The 18,859-nt window shown below is 47.2% G+C and overlaps 1 protein-coding gene across 1 annotated transcript in view; it reads right to left on the bottom strand.

Annotated features, from left to right (window-relative positions):
- Positions 1–17,070, bottom strand: part of LOC144692894 (uncharacterized) — a 90,813-nt gene extending 73,743 nt beyond the window's left edge. Inside the window, exon 1 of the mRNA XM_078561993.1 lies at positions 16,651–17,070. Within this exon, the coding sequence (XP_078418119.1) occupies positions 16,651–16,732 (82 nt within the window). The 5' untranslated portion in view covers positions 16,733–17,070. The remainder of the gene's footprint in view (positions 1–16,650) is intronic.
- Positions 17,071–18,859: the final 1,789 nt, after the last annotated feature.

Here is an 18,859-nt window from a genome sequence, read left to right as displayed (position 1 = left end):
AGCTGGAAGGAGGGTGGAAGATGGCTCCCTTACCATCAGTCTTGAACGTGACCGTTACCTGGCGTTTGCATGTCCAAATCCCGACGGCTTCTCTAACCTCGGTGCAGCTCCCAACCTTGTCGACGTACCTGGCGAGGAAGGTGAGCACGTCGGCGACAGGGACATAGGGGTTGTAGAGATGCACCGTCACCACATGGTCCTGTTGCAACGGCAGAGCAAAGAGCGGCTCCACCGTCAGGATCTTCATCTCCGGCTGGTCTCTCTTCTCCTCGAACACCTTCAGGAACTTGACGCAAGCTGCCACACGCTTGAAAGTCACGTCGAAACATCCAGTGCTGGGGAAGTCTCGCAGGAAGTAGATCTCCTCCGCTTCAAATCCACACGCCTTCAACAGGATCCGCTTGATGAAGACGACCCGATCCATGGGTGCTCCTCCTTCGCTGTCCTTCACTGTCACCCGAATGGTGTTATGTACCCCGTGGTATGGAGCTCGACTGGTTATAGCCATCGCTTCACGACTACACTTGATCTTAGCCAAAAGGCTGAGAAGCGATCGTAATTTGTCTTGGAATATATGTGTGATAGTTGCCCTGACAGCTAAATAGCTAATTAATTCAGGCATTAAGAGCCAGCATGCAGCATGGTACTGAAGTCTCATCTCGGTCAGACTGGGTATAAGTGACAGATCCTAACTGGTACACAGTTTCATAGTTGTCCAGCGCACTGTGCCAGCTCACCCAAGTGTTCATCATGCAGGACTCTATCTTGACAGTGAACGCTGATGGGCTGAGCTTGGTCCTGTCTTCACTGGAGGCTCAAGCACACACGTGTTTCCAGCAGAAACCGCGTGCCACAAGTTGAGCATTTTGCTCACCAGCATTCCTCACCTTAATGATTACGTACTAATTGGTGAATTGAAATGAGTCATGGTTGAGTTATTTCTGGATTATCAACAAGGATTTGAGAAATGAAGATTTAAAACATTAAAGCAGCTCAAAGCTGAAATATGTTCAAGCAGTTTCAACCGAGTGATTGTGATCCCTGCTTTTCCTAATTTTCCTAATCTCTACACGAATTGATAGTTTCATTCAAGAGGTCATTTAATGACAGTGAAAATAAAAGACTTGTATTTACATGATAATTTATCACTTCCCTGAATAATCAGTTAATCTCTGTTTAGTCTTGTTAGCTGAGGGAAGAATGTTGGTTTGAACACAGGAAAATCCTTAGCTCTTTACAAACAATGCCCTTTAAGCACATTGGTTTGAACAAAACAGGGAGAGTTTTAATCTGCACTTTACCACCCTATACCTGGAAAAACTCAGCAGGTCTGGCAGCATCGGCGGAGAAGAGCACAGTTGACGTTTCGAGTCCTCATGACCCTTCAACTGGCAGACCTGCTGAGTTTTTCCAGGTCTTTCTGTTTCTGTTTTTGTTTTGGATTTCCAGCATCTGCAGTTTTTTTGTTTTTACCACCCTATACCTACCTGACTTGGGAGTGCTCAGCACTGACAATGGTTGTAGGAGGGGTGGGGCGGAGGGTGAAACTGGTCTTCAGCAAAAGCATTAATGAGTGATAGAGAATTACATCCCCATCCCACCCAATTGGATTTCAATGGAAATGAAGATTTGCATTGCTGTTAAAATCAGTTTCACCTTCCCTGGGGTGCCTGAAACTCCTGAACTTCGATGAATACAAAAAGATACATTTGCATTTATTTTACAAAAACATTACTCAAATCAACATAAGCACACTCTGGTACAGAGCATACAGACACACCCTCCCTCAACTCAATCATAAAAAAGTACAAAAATAAAGTTTTTTTAAAATTCATTCATGGGATGTGGGCGTCGCTGGCTAAGCCAGCATTTATTGCCCATCCCTAATTACCCCTGAGAAGATGGTGGTGAGCTGCCTTCTTGAACTGCTGCAGTCCATGTGCTGTAGGTACACCCACAGTGCTGTTAGGGAGGGAGTTCCAGGATTTTCACCCAGCGACAGTGAAGGAACGGCGATATATTTCCAAATCGTTGTCTAAAACATCAGTGACTGGCAGCGTCAAATCAAATTGTCCAGCCCATCTGTACCTAGCACAGTGATGTACGCAATCTAACCATCAACAATTCTCAAACATTCACAACAGGCCAGTTTTCAACGGCAATAACATTTCAATGGCCTACTCTTTAATGTGCAATAAAATGTACCTAGGCCGGGATTTTCCGTGCCCTCCAGCGTCGGAGATGTTGGGTGGCCTGAGAGGACAATATGGCGCAATGGTGAGAAACTGGTTTGCGGTTGTCTGCTCCACCCGCCGATGGTGGGCCATGTTTCCCGCCATTGGACATCGGGAACCTCATTGTAATACACCAGCATATCATTATAAGGCTAGCCTGCCAGACTCATCACTCCCCTGCTGGATTGTCCGCCCACATCAACGGGAAACACATCAGCTGATGTGTTTCACAACAGCATATAAGTGACATGCACCTAGCGGGCTGCACTTTGCTGGGGACTTCAATGTTTGTTTACCCGCCTTGCTTCGATTAGCATTCGTAGTCATCAGCACCAGGCTTCACAGACAGCACCACATCACTTTTAGGGAGGCTCACAGGTAGTTCTCTACCTACCAGATCAGCCACATGTGGGTGCCTTTTCAATGGCTGCAGGCCAATGTCTTGCTTGCGGAAGAGGGAGAAGTGGCCTAAGGCAAGGGAAGAGGCTGCAGGACGAGGGCTGTACTGGGGAAGGAAGGTGTCCCAGGGTATGTGTGGGGGCACATGTTGTTCTGTGCAAGTGGCCTAAAGATGATGAGGGCTGTGGAGGCAGTTTCCAGAGGAATTGAGGCCAGATGGACATGTGAGGGTATGTGTGTGAGAATGGGTGTGGTGCCCCTTGAGCTGGCAGTGAGTGAGATGCCAGTCAATGTGTGATTGGCTTGAGTGTGTGAGTTTAGAGTGATGGGATAGTTGCGATACCCTGGCTGCACAGATGAGATCATTCATCCTCTATCTGCATTGAATGGCCAGCCTCTTCTGTGCAACATTGGCACTGACCACCACTGCCATCACATACCAAGCTGGAGTGGTAATGTAGCTGCCTCTCCTGCGGCCACAGCGGGGGTAGAGGACATCACAGTTGGCCTCTATGGCATCCAAAAGGCGTTCGAGGGTTGCAGTCTTCTTTCCCTTGTCTTCTTTGCTGCAGTCCTGTGCTGGAAGCTGTACTTTAAATGTGGTGCCTGGTGTGATGAAGCAGCGAGGTGATGGCATGGTGGGCGAATGAGAGCCCACCCCCCCCATGAAAACGTCGTGTTTCCCAGGAATGCATAAGTGATGCAGCGGGTTTGGGATGATACGGCGTGAAAACCAGCCATTGTGACTGGTGGATAAAACGTCGTTTTGCTCACCTGCTACCACACCTAGCGCAAATCTGGGACAATTCTGCCCCTAGCTTCATAATAAAAAGGGTTCTCTTCCCCATTAGCACTTTCTGAAGAGGAGAGAGCTAATAAAATCACAGCACAACAATGAACAAAACAATCTGAATGTTGGACTATAAAGCAAAACAGTTGAGTACAAATCACAGGAAGCAAGTTCAAACTGTAACATTACAGATTTTTAACATCAACATTTACTGATTTCCACTGAAACTCTTCAGGGTTTCTTTTTGGGTAGTAATGAAAGAGAATTGTATTTCTATAGCACCTTTCGCAGTCTCAGAAGACGTCAAAGATCTTTAAGCCAATGAAATACTTCTTTAAGTGTCATCGCTGTGGTAATATGGGAAGTCAGTAAAAGCTGATTTTCCTCTAAATTTGTGAAAAGAACGTGGATTCTCCATCTTGTTTTGTGAAAGCTCAGGCCTAGCTATTTGTGCATTTTAGGACGCACGTTAAAGTACCTTGTTATCAAGTACAGCTGGGTTATGGACGAAATAAAAATAACTGCATGCAATTACCAATTCTATTCCTGCCCTCTGCAGAGTATCTCACAATAGATCTTTAATAAAGTCACATTTTATTCATTGCTAGATTTTGCAAACACATTATAATTTCAGGACGGTTAAAGAACTGAGAGAAATGTTTTCTACTGGTACAAATAGTAGAGCTAGATAATAATAGAGATACTGGAAATATCTGAAGAGAGGGGAATTGCTGGAAATAGACAGGTCATCTAATGGATAACAGGACAAAAAGGACCAATTTCACATATATACCCAAGAACAAGAACACAAACAGGAATAGACCATTCCGCCCAAGTTTGCTTCATCATTCAATAAGATCATGGCTGACCTTCGACTTCAACTCGATTTTCCCAGAAGTACATCCAACTCCACATGGCCTCAATTGCTATTCAGGTGACTGTATAAAATGGACAACAGGCCTCTTACATATAGTGAAGAGGTGCCTAGACATCGATTGATGGAGACATTCCAGACATCAGGCAGCTAAAAGGTGAGCCAGCAGACTAACCAGTTGCTGCCAATATATATGTAATTTCTTCCATTAAATTTTATCTTCAGGAGGTGGTGTTCCACAGCCTAGGCCTTGCCCCAATCTCCCACACCTCCTACACTGTTCTAGCTCCTCCCTTCTTTCCACCTCTCCCACTTTCCTCAGCACTACTCCTCCGACAGTGCTGTACTCTCAGTCCCAGCCCATCTGATAATGCAGCACTGCATCTATACTGCCCTTTTGACAGTGCAGTGTTCCCTCAGTACCACACTAGAATGTCATTCTAGATTATGGGGTTGAAGCTCTGCAGGGAATCTTCCAACTGACCACTTCAAAAATCCACAGAAGTTCAACCTTGATGTTTCCAAGTCCTGGCATTGAGTTGAATGACAATCTGCTTTCACAGGAGATGAATTACCGACTTAGCCAAGCTAACGAAATGGAATACTGGAATTTATATTTTAAAAAGACTTAAGGACACGATTGCAGATTGCATCATTACAACTATATTCATCACCTTAAACATCTATTCCTTCCAACACCAGTGCATGTGTACCATCTACAAGATGCATTGCAGCAGCTTGCCAAGGCTCCTTCGACAGAACCTTTGAAACCTGTGATCTCCACTACCTCGAAGAACAAGGTCGTCAGATGCTTGGGAGTGCCACCACCTGCAAGTCCTTCTCAATATCAGACACCATCCCGACTTGTAACTATGTTGCTGCTACTTCAATGTTGCTGGATCAAAATCCTGCAACTCCCTCCCTAACATGACTGTACACGATCTGCACATGGACTGTAGTGGTTCAAGATGGTGGCTCACCACCATCTCCTAGGGATGGGCAATAAATGTTGGCCTTGCTAACAACTTACATATGCCAAGAATGAATGTAAAAAACTTCCAAACTATCATGATTTAACACATCAAAACATGAGCTTACAACAAACATTTCCCAGCTTATTAATCTGAGGGGGTGTTAGTGCATATTAAGCACCCAGTTATCAGCAGCAAGAGCTCCAAGGCCAATATCCATGGCTTGAAGTGGAGCGAGGGGCCCACTACCTCTCTCCCCGACAACAACTCGCCTCAACCACAAATTCTGAAGAGCACCTGATTGGTTCAGTGCATCATCCTTCACTTCTCCCAAGATCTAGTTTAGAGCCAAGTTCACTGGTACAGTCCCAGCCATGCTTGAAGCAGGGATTCACAATGGGCTTGGAGTGGTGATTCTGCCCAGATTCACCCTTCTCTCCAAGAGGATAAACCAGCCTAAAATGACTGGATGTCAGAGTCAAATGATTGCACCATATCTGTAAAGATGAGGCCTGATAAACTTCTTGCCTTATGGTTGTGTGTAACTGTGTCAGATTTAATGCCTCCTTTTGTGCAATGTACAGTAAACCCTTCAGTGTGATTGTTTATTGTTGCGATTACCATACTGCCTCAGCCAGCACTCCCTTAGTTACCCGACTAACTACACCCTTTAACAGTAACACCCTTTGCCTCCACATGATGTTTTCACAGTGGTATGTTTCGCCCAGATATTCATAGTTTGTAAAAGACACTCCCTGGCTGGAGATGTCAATTAATTAGCAGGTCAGGATGTGATAGTCCAAACAAAATTGAGCAGATTGGGCAGATTGAGGAGGCATTAAGAGGTGAGCCAGTAGAAATTCTCTTGATAATTCAGTGGGTGAAAGGACAGTCGATGAATGGTTCTGAATCATACAGATCAGGAAGGTATTAGATTTGATCTATACTACATTAGTTGGGATGGGAGTAGACAGATTACAGTGCACCTAGCTTGTGTGTGTTGTCACCTGCTTATCTGCCAACTTTTAAAAAAAATAGATTAGCTAAAAATGATTGAAGGTATAAAGAAATCAGTCAACATCTGTCTTCACAAGAAATTTGATTTAATTCTGCAATTATGCATGACTAATATTTATGTTTCACAGTTAAACATTAGGAGCTTCTGTTTTGTGCTGCTGCTCAGCACCTGCGATGTGTGGTCGTCATTTCACAGAACATAGAATCACTTGGGTATTTAATTTATATGAGTCAACAAGTTAGCAGGAGACAGTAAGTAGAACAGCACAAACAGCAAGAAATAAGTTTTTATTAAAAAAATAAGGGTAGCTGGGGTATAATATAAATATAAGGGTAGCATTTGTTTGAGAGTTTCCTTTAGGAAAGGAGAGAAAGCTGCTGCTCTATCCAAATAAAAATGAGCAGGACAACAGAATATTAAGATCAGGCTATTATTCCCATGTGCAAATCCTACTAGGGCTCATTGTAAAATCATATGCAATAAATCTGTTCATTTTCAGGCTAATACTAAAAAATACAGGGAAGCTGATGGATTCTCATTAATGATCAACTAATGTTCCTCACAGAAGGAAGCCTGCCACCCCCTACTCAATCTGGCCTATCCATGACTCCAAATTCTTCTCTGTCAACGCAGCCCACATCCCAAGAGAAAAAAATTAATTATCTTTTAAAAAATAAAAATGTTGCTTTCCCAGTGCCTCATGAGTAAATGGATGAGGCTTGGCCATGGTGCTGCCTCCCCAGGTCAATCAACCTGCTGTCGCTACTCTCTGGACTCACATACGAAAAACAAATGGGACAGCTGTTCCCCCAACACCACTGCAGCCCCTCTCCAACACCCCAGCACCAGTGTCTACTGGAGACAAAGGGAAAAATTGGACATAGAACCAGAAGGGATGAGCAGAAAAAGTTCATGCAACGTTTTACTTGTTAAGATCAGCCTTGGCTTAGTGAGTAGTACTATCACCTCTAAGTCAGAAGGGATGTGGTTTCAAGTCCCATTCCAGAGACTCCAGCACAAAATCTAGCCTGACACTTCCAGTGCAGTACTGGAGGAGCACTGCACTATCAGAGATGCCATATTTCAAAAGTTAAACTGAGGAAAACTGCTCTCTCAGATGGGCATAAAAAAACAACAGCACTATTTTGAAGAAGAACAGAGGAGTTCCCCCAAATGGCACATCAAACCCTTCGCCTGACACAGAGCACATCTACAAGACTTGCACTTGTGTAGAGCTTAACTTTGGAACAATCTCCGAACATTCCAAAGCTCATTAGAGCTAGCACTTTTGAATTGTCACCATTGTTGTCGGAAACATGGTATGTTGTTTTTATAATGTTGATTGAGGGATAAATATTAGCCAGGACACCAGGGGGAACTCCTCTGCTCTTCTTCAAAATAGTGCTGTTGTTTTTTTACACTCACCTGTGAGGCCAAGTTTTCCTCGATTTAACTTCTGAAATATGGCATCTCTGACAGTGCAGCACTCCTTCAGTACTGCACTGGAGGTGTCAGGTTAGAGTTTGTGCTCAAGTCTCAGGGGTGGGTCTTGAAACCACATATCTTTTGACTTAGAGGTGATAATGCTACTCACTAAGCCAAGGCTGGCACCTAACAAGTAAAACGTTGCAAAAAACATGAACTTTTTCTGCCTCTCTATATAATCATGACCTACTTTGCTGGATGCCAGAGCCCAGGTCTCCTCTTTCTCCCCAGTTGGTGCCAAGTTACATTGATTGGCTCCAGTGTTTACATTTTTTTACCCTCTAATTTATACGTGAGCCACTCGGATTCAAAACAGGGATTGAAATTTAAAGTGACATAACATCTTTGGTCATAAGAGCCCTGTTAGCTTCCAAAAGAAAAGCACAATTTACAAAAAGGCCCGTGGGATGAAAGAATCTCACACCATTTAGCTGGAGTCAAAGGCTTAAACTTCAAGGGGGTAGTCTGCTACAGAAGTCATGACTACCCATAGCTCCCCTGAACACCCCACCTGCAAAAAAGTGTTCTCTATTTTTTACCCCCACTATCAATATGCATTCTGTAATAGTAGCATCATGGATGTCATTTGTGGTAACGTTACTGGAGTAATGATCCAGAAGTTTGGACTAGTAATCCAGAGAACGTGAGTTTAAATCCTACAATGAGAATTTCAATTCAGTTAAAGAAAAGGATCTGGAAATAAAAAAGTTGGTTATGGTAAAAGTGACCATGCTGTCATAAAAACCTAACTGGTTCCCTAATGTCCTTCAGGAACAGAATCCTTCCCCCCTGTCTCAATCTGAATCTATAAGTGACTCCAGTCCACACACCAAGATGGTTCACACTTAACTCCGAAGCGGCCCAGCAAGACTGGCAGTTAGAAGGCTGATAACCACCAACTTCTCAGGGGAACTAGGGACAGGCAATAAATGCAGGCCTTGGCAGTGACACCATGACTCATGAACAAGGTAAAAATTGGCATCTGATGACGAAAGATGTTTTGCTAAAAAACAAACCTGCTTTTTTCCTCTTAAAGCCAACATCTACAGTCACCAGAGAGATTGTGGGTGAATGCCTTGGCAAACAGGTCCAATCTCTTTGAAGTCCAGAGTTTTCAATAACCTTGTTGACCTTTTGCTCTTCCAATTTTGTTTCATTCTCTACCGAAGGCATCACCTCTTATTTCCAGTACTTTGGGTGATGAGCTCAGGCAGTAAAATGAATGGGATATTGCACTACAGCAGGCATCACTACTGAATCAGGCACTATGCAGACCTGACACATGCACTTTTAGAGGGAAGTCACAGAATAGTGATTGGAAACAATTTATGATTATTTTTCCTTTCTTTAATCCAGAGCAAGGACAAGATCAAATTGTGCTCCTTCCCCATTGTATAACCACCTGACTTGAATCCACAGTGGCAGCCGATATTGTCCAAGCTATTCTTCTGTACCCTGTGATAGAATCCATGCTATAGAGTGCAGGAAGATATCAACGGACTGGTCAGGTAGGCAGAAAAGTGGCAAATGGAATTTAATCTGGACAAGTGCGAGGTAATACATTGGGAAAGGCTAATGAGGAAAAGGAGTACACAGTAAATGGCAGGATATTAAGAAGTGTAGAGGAACACAGAAACCTTGGAGTGTATGTCCACAGTTCCCTGAAGGTGTTGGCACAGGTAAACAAGGTGTTTAAGAAGGCATTCAGGCTCCTTTCCTTTATTGGCCAAGGCATAGAATATAAGAATAGGGAAGGTATGCTAGAACTGTATAAAACACTAGTTTAACCACAGCTAGAGTATTGCATACAGTTCTGGTCACTGTATTACAGGAAGGATGTGATCACACTAGAGAGACCACAGAGGAGGTTTATGAGGATGTTGCCCGGAATGTAGGGCTTTAGCTCTGAGGAAAGAATGAATTGTTTTCTTTGGAACGGAGGGTGCTGAGGGAAGATTTAATTGAGGTGTATAAAGTTATGAGAGGCCCCTTGTTCCCGTTAGCAGAGAGGTCAACAACTGGGGGCATAGATTTAAAATAATTGGTAGAAAATTACTGGGGAGTTGATGAGAATTCTTTTCATCCAGAGGATGTTGAGCATCTGGAACTCACTACCTGATAGAGTAATAGATGCAGAAACCCTCATTGAATGCAAGAAAGAGTGCAAGCGGGAGACAGTGAGTGACAGAGGCAGTTAATAAATATGACATCAGTGGAGACAGTTTCTGTCTGAAATTTGTAAGGATGCATTTCAAGTTCAAGGGGCTGAATGGCCTTCTCTTGTTCCAGCGCAGTTAGCAGAAGGAAACGCAGTAAATATACAATATGTTCTGTCAATCTAAGATTTCCAGCCACTAAACTGCACCTGCTTCTGGAAGTCTCTCTTAGATGTCTGCTTGGAGTTTTGAACTTTTTACACAGAACTATAAACGCTTGAATTAACCATCCCTCAATGAATCATTCTTTACATTCGACAATGAACAATCTGTAACTTGTCCTCTAGGAACCAGCACAATGTTTTTCTATGCTTGGAGCAACCTCCAAGGTTTATTTTGTGCTACAGTTCATTGGTCAGCCCACTAATAACGCATCACCAAAAATTCGGAGGACATCATTTTCTTTTTGCTGCCAGAGCACATTGGGGGAAAAAGACATTGACATATCATCTGCATCGGAATTGAATGCCAGTGTGGCCTTGCAAAACTCTCCGCTCAAACCACTTATTTTGTACCTCTCTAAAAGCAGCACAGGACCAGGCACACTGTATTTCTAAATAAGTTAGCACCATCTTGCCCTCCCAGTGACAGTATGCTCATGGTCAACCAGCTTTTTCCCCCCAATTGCCCAGTCCCTGTTCATCTTCTAACTCTTTTCCCCATGAACTCTAGGTTGCTCAGGGCTCTGTCCTTTCTCCCACTCTGTTCCTTATTTTTCTACTGATTGTTTCTTCTCACATTCTTTCACTGATAAATCCATTCAGCATTCAGCAATTCTCTTCGGCACACATTCCCTAGGTAAAGGAAACCTTAATTCCTTCCACTATGGAAAGGCTGAATTGCACCACCTAGATTTCCTCCCCACTCTTGAACCAGGCATTTTTTTTCAATACACAACTCCTTCCTTAGTTAACCTTCATCAATTCCTATTCTTGGCTGATTTCTTTCGATCCAAGTGGAACAACCACATCTCCTCTGGTAAAGCAGTCTCCAAGTAGCTTAGTTAACTATTTCATTCCAAATATTTATGTCTTCCTCAACAACTCTATAAAATTCAAATCTGTGTATGACTTGAAAGCTACTACCATACCCAAAGAGGCTCTTTTAGCTCTGTCTTTCTCTCAACATCCTGACAGCTTTCAAAGAAAACTTTGTTTGATAAGAGATCCCACTGTCTCATCTTCTCCATCTCTCTGTTGTAGCCTTATCTATACTAATGTGGCTCATAATTTAAGACACCACCAAATTTGGAAAGAATAGCAGAGGAGGAGATGGAAATCAGAAACTAGCGTCGTCAAACTTAAACTGCGATAAAGGAGGACTGAGGAAAATAAGGATTTCCAGTTTTGAGGTCCTGGGATAGAATGAGTTAGACTAGATGATGAGTTAGACTCATTCATAGGTTGTGGGCATCACTGGCAAAGCCAACAATTATTGCCCATCCCTAATTGCCCTCCAGAAGATGGTGATGAACCACCTTATTGGCAACTGAGTGGTTTGCTAAGCTATATCAGGTACAACCACATTACTGAGACCATGCAAGCACAGCAGATTTTCTTCCCTGAGGAAAAGCAGATGGATTTTTTTTTTTTACACAGTAGTTTCATGGTCACTATTACTAATATCTGCTTTTAATATTCCAGATTTATTTAATTAACTTAATTTAATTTCCTCAGCTGCCATAGTAGGTTTGAATTCATGTCACCAGGTCTTTAGCTCAAATCTCTGGATTACTAAACCATTAACATAATCGCTATGCTGCCATCCCCCAGTTGATGCTGCAATGAGTCTAAATTGAACACAAGGAGGAGGAAGGGTATGCATAACGGAATACTTGAAGTTCGGAAGGTAGAGAGGAAAGATGTGAGCAACACTGACCATATCAGGATGAATAAAAGAGAGGGTGAGAAATTTATTTGATGGAGGGAGAGTCAGAGTGAGGGCAGACAAAAAGCGAGGGCAAGAGTGCGTGTGAGCAGAGAGCGAGAAATAAGACAAGGGAGACACACACACACACACACACACACACACACACACACACACACAGTGAGGGACAGAAAGAGCATGAGAGGCAGAACACAACATGAAAGGTGTGGGGGAGGGGGCAGGCCAGAGGGCAGCAAGTGGTAGAGGCAAGATGGGGGTGGGGATGGGGGTGGGGGTGGGGGAAGGCACGGGACGAGTGGGCGAGATGGGGGCTGAGTCTCGAGGGGGGGTGGCGACACTCGGGTGGGGAGGGCGAGACTTGGGGGAGGGGAAGGGGGAGGGTGAGTCCGGGGGTTGGGGGGTAGTAGGGGGAGACTTGGGGGACGGGGTGGGAGAGAGCCAGGGCGGGAGAGATGGGGGGTTTGACACAGGCGGGGGAGACAGGGGCCGGGGAGGGCAAGCAACACGGGAGGGACAAGCGACACGGGAGGGACGTGAGAGTCGGGGTGGGCGAGACTGCAAATGATATGGCAGGTGCCAGGGAGAGAGAAAGAGAGCTCAAGAGTTTGAGATGCAGACATACAGGAGCAGTTAGTGAATATGACACAGCAGGGAAGATAGTTCCTGCATGGATTTGCAAGGAGGCAAAACAGATCCATGGGGCTGATTGGCCTACCCTCATTGGGGTGCAGCAAGGCACAAGATTAAACACCAGGAAATGCAGTGAATATCAACCACAAATTTGAGGTCAGGTAACAGCTGTATTTTTACATAAGTAATATTCTTCTTACCTTAGGCTGGAACCAAAAGGACCCTGTGGAATGTTTGAAACCCTAAGGTGAGTGAGCCAGTCAGAAACATAGCAAGTTTTCAATCCTGTCCTCCTCACAGACTGAGAAAAGGGGGTGAGTAATATAGTCTGTGCCAACACAGACCCAGAAACATACACACACACTCACATAGAGAGGCAGGCACAGAGACCCAGGCGCACACAGGGACGCAGACACAGAGACCCAGGAGCACATAGAGAGGCAGACACAGAGACCCAGGCGCACACAGAGAGGCAGACACACACAGAGACCCAGGCACACACAGGGAGGCAGACACAGAGACCCAGGAGCACATAGAGAGGCAGACACAGAGACCCAGGCGCACACATAGAGAGGCAGACACAGAGACCCAGGCACACACAGAGAGGCAGACACACACAGAGACCCAGGCGCACACAGAGAGGCAGACACAGAGACCCAGGAGCACATAGAGAGGCAGACACAGAGACCCAGGCGCACACATAGAGAGGCAGACACAGAGACCCAGGCACACATAGAGAGGCAGACACAGAGACCCAGGCACACACAGAGAGGCAGACACAGAGACCCAGGCGCACACAGGGAGGCAGGCACAGAGACCCAGGCGCACACATAGAGAGGCAGGCACAGAGACCCAGGCGCACACACAGGGAGGCAGACACAGAGACCCAGGCGCACACACAGGGAGGCAGGCACAGAGACCCAGGCGCACACAGAGAGGCAGACGCAGAGACCCAGGTGCACACAGGGAGGCAGGCACAGAGACCCAGGCGCACACAGAGAGGCAGACACAGAGACCCAGGCGCACACAGAGAGACAGACACAGGGACCCAGGCGCACACAGAGAGACAGACACAGAGACCCAGGCACACATAGAGAGACAGACACAGAGACCCAGGCGCACACAGGGAGGCAGGCACAGAGACCCAGGCGCACACAGAGAGAGACAGACACAGAGACCCAGGCGCACACAGAGAGAGACAGACACAGGGACCCAGGCGCACACAGAGAGAGACAGACACAGGGACCCAGGCACACACAGGGAGACAGACACAGGGACCCAGGCACACACAGGGAGGCAGACACAGAGACCCAGGCACACACAGAGAGACAGACACAGAGACCCAGGCGCACACAGAGAGACAGACACAGAAACCCAGGTGCACACAGAGAGACAGACACAGAGACCCAGGCACACACAGAGAGACAGACACAGAGACCCAGGTGCACACAGAGAGACAGACACAGAGACCCAGGCGCACACAGAGAGACAGACACAGAGACCCAGGCGCACACAGGGAGGCAGACACAGAGACCCAGGCACACATAGAGAGGCAGACACAGAGACCCAGGCACACACAGAGAGGCAGACACAGAGACCCAGGCGCACACAGGGAGGCAGGCACAGAGACCCAGGCGCACACACAGGGAGGCAGGCACAGAGACCCAGGCACACATAGAGAGGCAGACACAGAGACCCAGGCACACACAGAGAGGCAGACACAGAGACCCAGGCGCACACAGGGAGGCAGGCACAGAGACCCAGGCACACATAGAGAGGCAGACACAGAGACCCAGGCACACACAGAGAGGCAGACACAGAGACCCAGGCGCACACAGGGAGGCAGACACAGAGACCCAGGCGCACACACAGGGAGGCAGGCACAGAGACCCAGGCGCACACACAGGGAGGCAGGCACAGAGACCCAGGCGCACACAGGGAGGCAGACACAGAGACCCAGGCGCACACATAGAGAGGCAGACACAGAGACCCAGGCGCACACAGGGAGGCAGACACAGAGACCCAGGCACACATAGAGAGGCAGACACAGAGACCCAGGCACACACAGAGAGGCAGACACAGAGACCCAGGCGCACACAGGGAGGCAGGCACAGAGACCCAGGCGCACACAGGGAGGCAGACACAGAGACCCAGGCGCACACATAGAGAGGCAGACACAGAGACCCAGGCGCACACACAGAGAGGCAGACACAGAGACCCAGGCGCACACACAGGGAGGCAGGCACAGAGACCCAGGCGCACACAGAGAGGCAGACGCAGAGACCCAGGTGCACACAGGGAGGCAGGCACAGAGACCCAGGCGCACACAGAGAGACAGACACAGAGACCCAGGCGCACACAGAGAGACAGACACAGAGACCCAGGCACACATAGAGAGACAGACACAGAGACCCAGGCGCACACAGGGAGGCAGGCACAGAGACCCAGGCGCACACAGAGAGAGACAGACACAGAGACCCAGGCGCACACAGAGAGAGACAGACACAGGGACCCAGGCGCACACAGAGAGAGACAGACACAGGGACCCAGGCACACACAGGGAGACAGACACAGGGACCCAGGCACACACAGGGAGGCAGACACAGAGACCCAGGCACACACAGAGAGACAGACACAGAGACCCAGGTGCATACAGAGAGACAGACACAGAGACCCAGGCGCACACAGAGAGACAGACACAGAAACCCAGGCGCACACAGAGAGACAGACACAGAGACCCAGGCACACACAGAGAGACAGACACAGAGACCCAGGCGCACACAGAGAGACAGACACAGAAACCCAGGTGCACACAGAGAGACAGACACAGAGACCCAGGCACACACAGAGAGACAGACACAGAGACCCAGGTGCACACAGAGAGACAGACACAGAGACCCAGGCGCACACAGAGAGACAGACACAGAGACCCAGGTGCACACAGAGAGACAGACACAGAGACCCAGGTGCACACAGAGAGACAGACACAGGGACCCAGGCACACACAGAGAGGCAGACACAGAGACCCAGGCGCACACATAGAGAGGCAGACACAGAGACCCAGGCGCACACAGAGAGGCAGACACAGAGACCCAGACACACACAGAGAGACAGACACAGGGACCCAGGCACACACAGAGACCCAGGCACACACAGAGACCCAGGCGCACACTGAGAGACAGACACAGAGACCCAGACACACACAGAGAGACAGACACAGGGACCCAGGCACACACAGAGAGACAGACACAGAGACCCAGGCGCACACAGAGAGGCAGACACAGAGACCCAGGCTCACACAGAGAGACAGACACAGAGGCCCAGGCGCACACAGAGAGGCAGACACAGAGACCCAGGCACACACAGGGAGGCAGACACAGAGACCCAGGCGCACACATAGAGAGGCAGACACAGAGACCCAGGCGCACACATAGAGAGGCAGACACAGAGACCCAGGCGCACACAGAGAGACAGACACAGAGACCCAGGCACATACACAGAGAGGCAGACACAGAGACCCAGGCACATACACAGAGAGGCAGACACAGAGACCCAGGCGCACACATAGAGAGGCAGACACAGAGACCCAGGCGCACACATAGAGAGGCAGACACAGAGACCCAGGCGCACACAGAGAGACAGACACACACAGGGAGACAGACACAGAGACCCAGACACACACAGAAAGACAGACACAGAGACTCAGGCGCACACACAGAGAGACAGACACAGAGACCCAGACACACACAGGGAGACAGACGCAGAGACCCAAATAAACAAATACCAAAAGGTTTGTCAAAAAGTGAAACAAATGGAATTTGACCTCATCCCAAACATTCCTGAAGAAGTTCGCCCACGACTTGTAATTATTCCCACCCTATACTTAGAAATGTTTTGTGAATCTTAATTCATCAGTGGTGTTCATTTGGGAAGAGTTTTGGTTGAACTCAAAGGAGCAGGGTTACACTCCCCTTATCTGATAAGCATATGAAATAACCCGCGGCGAGAGTAGGCTTTACTCCGAGTCAGTGACGATGGTTTAATTTACTGAGACGGAGTCAAAAAGTTTTTTTTTTGGGCAAACTTTCCGCGTTCAGGCTGCTCTGGCTCCGGGGCTCTAATATCCCAGTTACATCAGGCTCTTACCCTGAAGATTTTGCACTCTTATGTCGCTGATGTGACCGATCAGCTCCTCTCGTTGAAACCAGTCCCATTCCAGTCCTGCCATAGAGGAAAAGAAAGCCCGAGTGCCAAAGTTGCCGTTCCCGACCGTAGAATCACAGCGTCCCTTTAACCTGGGTGGGAATCGAGCAGAGAGGAAGGACTCAGGAGATCAGTGCGAAGCGCTGGGCGGGGAGAGGGAGGGATCTGACATTCACTCATGGGATAAATTGGGACGACTTCCTGGTGACGATGGGGTTTTGCCCGCCCTCTATCACCTCACAGTACCACCTGGTTAATATTCACTGGAGCAAGAACATAGACAAACCAATCACACCTATAGACAGACAGACCTTCAAACACACAGACACAATATCCACTGAATAGACTCACCCTCAATCACAAGAAATGCTGAATATCCATTGAACACATGCGGAGGCTACACCAACTGAACAGACTTACTCTCAATTACACGCACATATATTGTACACCCACTGCAGACGCACACAAGGATACAGTAAAGGCACGAACCAGTCTCACCCTCACAGATAATACAACCACTGAACACACACCCTCAAACATACACATAGTTACTGTACAGACACGGATCAGCCACACCCAGAAGCATCCTTGAATAGATACAAAATACTGTACAAAAAGCTAAAAGCTAAAAGCTTTTAGCAAAATACTGTACACTGTACAGTGTGACTAACACACCCCAGACAAAAACACACACTATACAAATTACTCAGGTACAGTCTGCAAAAGCAGGACAAATCCAATCTAGCCAATAACTAACCCAAAAGACTACACTCAGACATCAGCAAAAAGACAGAATATGAAGACAGTGCTATCAAGTGGTATTTACAAGTTCAACACAAACACAAAACCAAAAATAGCTGGAAAACCTCAGCAGGTCTGACAGCATCTGCGGAGAGGAATACAGTTAACGTTTCGAGTCCATATGACTCTTCTTCAGGTATTTACAAGTTAACTGCTCACCGATGCTCAGTTTGGGTTTTGATAGGACCGTTTGGCTCCTGACCTCAATAAACATGGACAAAGAGCTGAATTGGAGAGTGTTGAATTGAGGTGAGAGTGACGGCATTGACATCAAGACAGCTTTTAACTGAGTGTGGCATCAAGGAGCCTGAGTAAAACTGAGATCAATGGAATAAGGAGTAAAATTCACCACTGGCTGGAGCCATTCCTAGCACAAAGGAAGATGGTGTGGCGTGCGTGACATGGCTGCAGGAATTCCTCAGGGTAGTGTCCTTGGTCCAAACATCTTCAGCTGCTTCATCAATGACTTTCCCCAATCATAAGGTCAGGGGCTGTTTGCTGATGATTGCAGTGTTCAGTTCCAGTTGCAACTCCTCAGATAATGAAGCAGTTCATGTCCATATGCAGCAGGACCTGAACAACATTCAGGCTGAGGCTGATAATTGACAAGTGACATTCATGCCATACAAGTGCCAGGTAACGACCATCTCCAACAACAGTGGATGGTGATCCACTTGCCTGGACAACTGTAGCTCCAATAACACTCAAGAAATTGACGACCCATGCAAGACAAAGCAATCTGCTTGATCAGCAGGTCGACCCATCCACCACCTGGCATCTACCCAGCAATGTGGAAAATTGCCCGGGTATGTCCTGTGCACAAAAGGCAGGACAAATCCAACCAGGCCAATGACTGCCACATCGGTCTACTCTCGATCATCAGTAAAGTGATGGAAGGGGTCATCAACAGTGCTATAAAGTGGCACTTGCTTAGCAATAACCTGCTCAGTTTGGGTTCCACCAGGGCCACTCAGATCCTGACCTCATTACAGCCTTGGTTCAAACATGGACATAAGAGATGAACTCCCAAGGTCGGGTGTCATCAAGACAGCATTTGACTAAGTATGGCATCAAGGAACCCTGGCAAAACTGGAGTCAATGGGAATTGGGGGAAAGCTCTCCACTGGTTGGAGTCATACCTAGCACTAAGGAAGATGGTTGTAGTTGTTGGCAGTCAATCATCTCAGTTCCAAAACATCACTGCAGGAGTTCCTCAGGGCAGTGTCTTAGGCCCAACCACTCCAGCTGCTTCATCAATGACCTTCCTTCCATCATAAGGTCAGAAGTGGGGATGTGCGCTGATGATTGCACAATAAGACGTAGGAGCAGAAGTAGGCCATTTGGCCCATCG

Source organism: Cetorhinus maximus, chromosome 18, assembly GCF_964194155.1.
Source record: "Cetorhinus maximus chromosome 18, sCetMax3.hap1.1, whole genome shotgun sequence".
Taxonomy (NCBI): Eukaryota; Metazoa; Chordata; class Chondrichthyes; order Lamniformes; family Cetorhinidae; genus Cetorhinus; species Cetorhinus maximus.
The sequence above is the reverse complement of the archived record's forward strand: the minus strand, read 5'-3'. Positions and strand labels throughout refer to the sequence as shown.